The 7,107-nt window shown below is 43.0% G+C and overlaps 1 protein-coding gene and 1 non-coding gene across 3 annotated transcripts in view; both read right to left on the reverse strand.

Moving 5' to 3' along the window:
* PCGF6 (polycomb group ring finger 6) overlaps window positions 1–7,107 on the reverse strand; it is a 46,403-nt gene that overhangs the window by 4,585 nt on the left and 34,711 nt on the right. For both annotated transcript variants that reach the window (XM_032281490.1, XM_032281489.1), the window contains one exon: window positions 4,516–4,602. In XM_032281490.1, the coding sequence (XP_032137381.1) occupies window positions 4,516–4,602 (87 nt within the window). The remainder of the gene's footprint in view (window positions 1–4,515; window positions 4,603–7,107) is intronic.
* LOC116554254 lies at window positions 2,172–2,303 on the reverse strand. Its single transcript, XR_004270136.1, has one exon. It is a non-coding gene; the product is annotated as a U11 spliceosomal RNA (small nuclear RNA).

Consider the following 7,107-nt stretch of genomic DNA (forward strand, 5'->3'; position numbering starts at 1 on the left):
TTTTTTTTTTTTTTTTTTTTTTTTTTTTGAAAAAGGGTCTCACTCTGTCGCCCAAGCTACAGTGCAGTGGTGTGATCATGAATCACTGCAACCTTAGCCTCCTGGGTCAATCAATCTCCCCCACATCAGCCACCAAAGTAGTTGGAACTATAGGCATGTGCCACCACACCTGGCGAATTTTTGTATTTTTTATTGAGATGGGGTTTCATCTTGTTGCTTAAGCTGGTCTTGAACCCTTGGGCTCAAACAATCCCCTTGCCTCAGCCTCCCCAGTAACTGGGACCACAGGTATGCACAAACATGTCTGCTAATTTTTTTATTCTTTGTAGAGACTGGGGACTGGCTATATTGCCCAGGCTAGTCTTAAACTCCTGGGATCAAATTATACTCCCATTTCTGCCCCACAAAGTGTTGGAATTACAGGAGCAAGCCACCATGCCTGGCCAAGAATTACTTCTCTTTTCTTTTTGAAATGGAGTCTTGCTCTTCCAGGCTGGAGTGCAGTGGTGCAGTCTTGGCTCACTGTAAACTCTGCCTCCCAGGTTCAAGTGATTCTCCTGCCTCAGCCTACCAAGTTGCTGAAATTACAGGCACCCACCACCACGCCCAGCTAATTTTTTTTTTTTTCTGAGGTGGAGTCTCACTGTCACCCAGGTTGGAGTGCAATGGCACAGTCTCGGCTCACTGCACATCCTGGGTTCAAGCGATTCTCCTGCCTCAGCCTCCTGAGTAGCTGGAACTACAAGCGTGTGCCACCACACTGGGATAATTTGTGTATTTTTTTTTTCTTTTTTTGAGACAGAGTCTCACACTGTCGCCTGGGCTGGAGTGCAGTGATGCAATCTCAGCTCACTGCAACCTCTGCAATTCTCCTGTCTCAGTCTCCTGAGTAGCTGGGATCACAGGTGCCCACCACTGTGCCTAGCTAATTTTTTGTATTTTTTGGTAGAGACAGGTTTTCACTATGTTGGCCAGGCTGGTCTCAAACTCCTGACCTAATGATCCACCCACCTCGGCCTCCCAAAGTGTTGGGATTACAGGTGTCAGCCACTGCGCCTGGCTGTGTAGTTTTGGTAGAGATGGGGTTTCACTATGTTGGCCAGGCTGGTCTCAAACTCCTGACTTCGTGATCTACCCACCTTGGCCTCCCAAAGTGCTGGGATTACAGGTGTGAGCCACAGTGCCCAGCCCAAGCTATTTTTTCTATTTTTAGCAGAGATGAGGTTTCAGGATGTTGGCCAGTCTGGTCTCAAACTCCTGACCTCAAATGATCTGCCCACCTCTGCCTCCCAAAGTGCTGGGATTACAGGCATGAGCCACCGTGCTCAGTCCAAGCTATTTTTTATGTTTTTAGTAGAGATGGGGCTTCAGGATGTTGACCAGGCTGGTCTCTCCTGATCTCAAGTAATCTGCCCGCCTCTGCCTCCCAAAGTGCTGGGATTACAGCATGAGCCACCACACCCGGCCTCTTTTTTCTTTTTCTTTTTTTTGACATGGTTCTGCTCTGTTGCCCAGGCTAGAGTACTGAGCCACTCATGGCTAATTGCAGCCAAGACCTCCCAGGCTTGAAGCGATTCGTCCACCTCACCTCCCAAAGTGCTGGGATTACAGACACGAGTCACCACCATGCCTTGCTGAATTTCTTGTCTTTTATAGAGATCTTTACCGTATGTTTTCTATACTTACATACACAAGATGTTTGTCCTTGTGTTATAATCACCCACAACATTTAATAAAACAATCCACATAATCACATAACCTATAAACAGTGTATCACACCACAGAGCCCTAAGAGGGAGCAGAAACCTGGATTTACTCAGAAGGCCATGACTGTCAGCCAGGTGTGATGGCTCACGCCTGTAATCCCAGCACTTTGGGAGGTTGAGGTGGGCGGACCACTTGAGGCCAGGAGTTCAAGACCAGCCTGGCCAACATGGCGAAACCCCATCTCTACTAAAAATACAAAAATTAGCTGGGTGTGGTGGTATACCTACAGTCCCAGCTATTTGGGAGGCTGAGGTATTAGCATCACTTGACCCCAGGAGAAGGAAGTGCAGTGAGCTGAAATCACGCTACTACACTCCAGCCTGGGTGATAGAACAAGACTTTGCCTCAAAAAAAAAAAAAAAGAAAAAAAAAAAAGTCACAAGTGTCTAACTTACACAACAAATAAGGGCTCTAGGACCAATGATCACCAGCTACCCAAATACCAAAAAATCATGCTGCTGAAATCTCTTGATGTTGATTCTCCACAAAGAGTAAACGATGCCGTATGTGTGCCCCTCACAATAGAAGCCCCCCCTAACTTTTTTTTTGAGATGGTGTCTTGCTATGTGGCCCAGGATGGAGTGCAGTGATGCAATCTCGGCTCACTGCAACTTCCATCTCCCACATTCAAGTCATTCTCCTGTCTCAGTCTCCCAAGTAGCTGGGACTATAGGCATCCACCACCACACCCAGCTAATGTTTTTTGTATTTTTAGTAGAGATGAGGTTTCACCATGCTGGCCAAGCTGGTCTCAAACTCCTGACTTCAAGTGATCTGCCCACCTCAGCCTCCCAAAGTGCTGGTATTACAGATGTCAGCCACCACACCCTGCCATAGAAGCGCCTTTTTTATTCCCAAGAATTGTATTTCTTTCTTTCTTTTTTTTTTTTTTTTTTGAGACAGAGTTTCGGTCTTGTTACCCAGGCTGGAGTGCAATGGCGCGATCTCGGCTCACCGCAACCTCCGCCTCCTGGGTTCAGGCAATTCTCCTGCCTCAGCCTCCTGAGTAGCTGGGATTACAGGCAAGCGCCACCATGCCCAGCTAATTTTTTGTAGTTTTAGTAGAGACGGGGTTTCACCATGTTGACCAGGATGGTCTCGATCTCTTGACCTCATGATCCACCCGCCTCGGCCTCCCAAAGTGCTGGGATTATAGGCGTGAGCCACCGCGCCCAGCAAGAATTTTATTTCTAGCAAACAAACATTTGTTTGAGAGTTCATCAAATCAATCATTAGTACTTCATAAGCTTCTCAGAGTCATATAGTTCTCAAAACAATTTTCCAGCTAGGCGCAGTGGGTCATGCCTGTATTCCTAGCGCTTTGGGAGGCCGAGACGGGCAGATCACAAGGTCAAGAGATTGAGATCATCCTGGCCAACATGGTGAAATTCCATCTCCACTGAAACTACAAAAATTAGCTGGGAGTGCTGGTGCACACCTGTAGTCCCAGCTACTCAGGAGGCTGAGGCAGAAGAAATGCTTGAACCCAGGAGGAGGAAGATGCAGTTGGCCGAGATGGCGCCCCTGCACTCCAGCCTGGCAAACAAAACAAAAAACGATTTTCCACTATAGGTTCTGGAATACATTAGAATATGTGGTCCTACTTTCTCTTCATTAAACTTGTAGATCCTGTTTTGCTTTTTATTATTTTGACTAGGAGACTTCACATTATATTCCCACTCACATTATAGGTTAATTAAAACATCAAAATAGGCACCTTGAGTTATCTACTGAACAAGAAAAGCTATGTGAAATCTCTAAAGCAGAGGTGTTCAATCTTTTGGCTTCCCTGGGCCACACTTGAAAGATTTGTGTTGGGCCAACATAAAAGATGCTAATACAGGCCAGGCGCAGTGTGGCTCATACCTGTAATCCTGCCACTTTGGGAGGGCGAGGTGAGCGAATCACTTGAGGTCAGGAGTTCGAGACCAGCCTGGCCAACATGGTAAAACCCTGTCTCTACTAAAAATATAAAAATCAGCTGGGTGTGGTGGCACATGCCTGTAATCCCAGCTACTAGGCAGACTGAGGCAGGAGAACTGCTTGAACCTGGGAGGCAGAGGCTGCAGTGAGCTGAGACAGTGCCACTGGACTCTAGCCTGGGCAACAGAGCAAGAACCCTGTTTTAAATAAACAAACAAATAAATAAATAAGCAAGCTAATACAAACAGTAGCTGATCGTAAAAAAAAAAAAAAAGTCTCATCATGTTTTAAGAAAGTTTATGAATTTCTGTTGGGCCCCATTCAAAGCTATCCTGCGCCACTGGCTGGACAAACTTGCTCTAAAGCTTGATGAGTACTTGCAAGTTTTTCTTGAAATGCCCTTCTTGATATACTGGCTTAATAGCCTTCAAAATTTTATTATAGCACTGGATAGGGAAAAAAAAAAAACAAGGCTTCTAGAATCAAACTGCCTAGAGTCTAGGCCCTGTCTCACTCACTGACTGTAGGAAGTTACATGTCCTTACTGTATCTTAGTTTCCTTTATCTTTAAAATGAAAAAGAAAAAAAAAAAACCTGCCTGCTTTCTTAGAATAATTATGAAGAACAAATAAGCTAATCTATCTAAACTACTTAGAATAGCATGTGACACGCAGTAAGCATTTGATAAATATTAAATAGATTTATTTATAGTCTAAGAAATTTTAAGATAATTGTAGAATATTTATGGAAACTTACTGATAACATGGAGCTTTGTTCTTTCACTAAGTAACTTATCTGTTAGACATGGGAATGTCTAGAACCTACCTGCATGGCTGCATCACCTATTGCACGTCGGATTTCCCTTAGAGTTTGATACTGTTCCAACAGGTGATCACCACAGATGATATCTACCTATGGACATGAAGACAGTATTAGATTGCTTTCTTGCTTCAAAACACCATCTGAAGAAATGAAGGTAAAAATCAACAGAATTGTTTCCAAACTAGATTTTGCTATTTTATGTTAGGCTGATTAAACACTCCTGAAAAGAGAGTTTTAGAAACTTTTTATAGAATTAATAAGGTAACATGGGAAGAGCATTAGATAGAGGATATGGCAGGACAACAGCACAGTACAATTGATATTCAAAATGATTTCCCTGAATCTCAAAGAAATTAAGTCATGTTGGATGTATTTAGCATCAGATGGCCCAGGAAAGTATGCATCTTTTTAAATATCTGTGATAAAAAAAGAAAAGAAAAAAAAAGAACGAAAACAAAATAAATATCTGTGATAAAAATCATTAAAACGTATTAATGCTTTAAAAGGCAATCATTCATTATTTGAGTATCTTTTTCAACGATGCCATATAAACCAAAGTACAACACTGACTTAAAGTACGCACTAAGGAAACTGTTTTGCAGATGAACAATCTCAACAAGGTCTTTTCAGCCCTTTGGTAATTGCAAAGCTCTAAGATATATCTCCAGACAAGGTGTCACTCTGTCACCCAGGCTGGAGTGCTGGGGCCCAATCATAGCTCACTGCAACCTCAAACTCCTAGGCTGAAGCAATCCTCCCACCTTGGCCACCCAAGTAGCTGGGACTACAGGTGTGTGCCACCACATCTGGTTAATTGGTTTTTTAAAAAAAATTTTGTAGAGACAGGGTCTTGGTATATTGCCCAGGTTGGTCTCAAACTCCTAGTCTTAAGAGATCCTCCTGCCTTGGCCTCCCAAAACACAGGTGTGAAACACTGTGCCCTGGCCAATATACTGACTTTTATACAGAATTCTCTAGAGAGAATATTGTTGTGTATATACATTTTAATAAGACTTGAGAGAGATCCAAGATGGCCGATTACTAGCAGCTTGGGATTGTAGCTCCCAGTGAAAGCGCAGAGAACGAGAGGATGCCACAGTTTCAGATGAATTTTTTTCGCTCACAGACCAGGAGATTCCCAGCGGAGGAGCCTCACGGGTCGCCAGCGCGACTCTTGTTGCCAGTGTGGCGGTTCCCGGTGCGGAGTGAACGGGACTGATTCCCCTTTTGGTCGATGTTTGGAGCTCCAGGAAGGCAGAGTCGCCCATTCAGCTGATTGAAAGGGGGATCCAGGAGGGAAGCCAGACCGGAGATTCCCGGGCAGAAAAGCACCAGGAGTCTTGGCACCGCTGTTTTGGCTGGCGCAGTGGGTTGCTCGGATTTCAGTGCGGGGAATCAACAAGTTGGACGTCCACTCAGTGACCTAATTTGAAAGTTGGTAATTATGACGACAGGTGGATAAATTTACAATGATAGGAAGAAAACTGCGTAAAAAGGCTGAGAATACTCAAAATCAGAATGCTTCTCCCTCCACAGGGGATCACAGTTCCTCATCAACAAGGGAACAAGGCTTGACAGAGAATGAGTGCGTTCCAATAACAGAATTAGGCTTCAGAAATTGGATAATAAGAAACTTCTGGGAGTTAAAGGAACATGTTTTAGCCCAATGTAAGGAAACTAAGAACCTTGAAAAAAGGTCTGACGAAATCCTAACGAGAACAGACAATTTAGAGAGGAATATAAGTGAATTAACGGAACTGAAGAATACAATAAGAGAACTTCGAGAAGTATGTACAGGTTTTAACACTCGAATTGATCAAGTAGAAGAAAGGATATCAGCGGTCGAAGACCAACTTAATGAAATGAAACTAGAAGGCAAGATTAGAGAAGAAAAAGTAAAAAGGAATGAGCAAAGTGTACAGGAAATATGGGACTATGTGAAAAGACCTAATTTACATTTGATAGGTGTACCTGAATGTCATGAAGAGAATGAATCCAAGCTGGAAAATATTTTTCAAGATATTATTTAGGAAAACTTTCCTAATCTAGTAAGGCAAGACAATACTCAACTTCAGGCAATACAGAGAACACCACAAAGATATTCCTCAAGAAGAGCAACCCCAAGACACATAATCGTTAGATTCACCAGGGTTGATATAAAGGAGAAAATTCTAAGAGCAGCAAGAGAGAAAGATCAGGTTACCCATAAAGGGAAACCTATCAGACTCACAGCAGATCTCTCAGCAGAGACCCTACAAGCTAGAAGAGAGTGGGGGTTAATATTCAATATCCTCAAAGAAAAGAATTTTCAACCCAGAATCTCATATCCAGCCAAACCAAGTTTCATAAATGAAGGAAAAATAAAATTTTTCATGAAGAAGCAAGCACTCAGAGATTTCATTACCACCAGGCCTGCTTTACAAGAGCTTCTGAAAGAAGCACTACACACAGAAAGGAACAACCAGTATCAGTCATCCCAAAAACTTAACAAAAGATAAAGAGTATCTTTATTTTTTTTTGTTTTGTTTTGTTTTGTTTTGTTTTTTTTTTTTTTTTTTTCTGTTTTTTTCCATGACTCTTATCTACCGCCTCATC

This window comes from Sapajus apella, unplaced genomic scaffold (genome assembly GCF_009761245.1).
Source record: "Sapajus apella isolate SASKATOON/1434 unplaced genomic scaffold, GSC_monkey_1.0 scaffold13, whole genome shotgun sequence".
Classification (NCBI taxonomy): domain Eukaryota; kingdom Metazoa; phylum Chordata; class Mammalia; order Primates; family Cebidae; genus Sapajus; species Sapajus apella.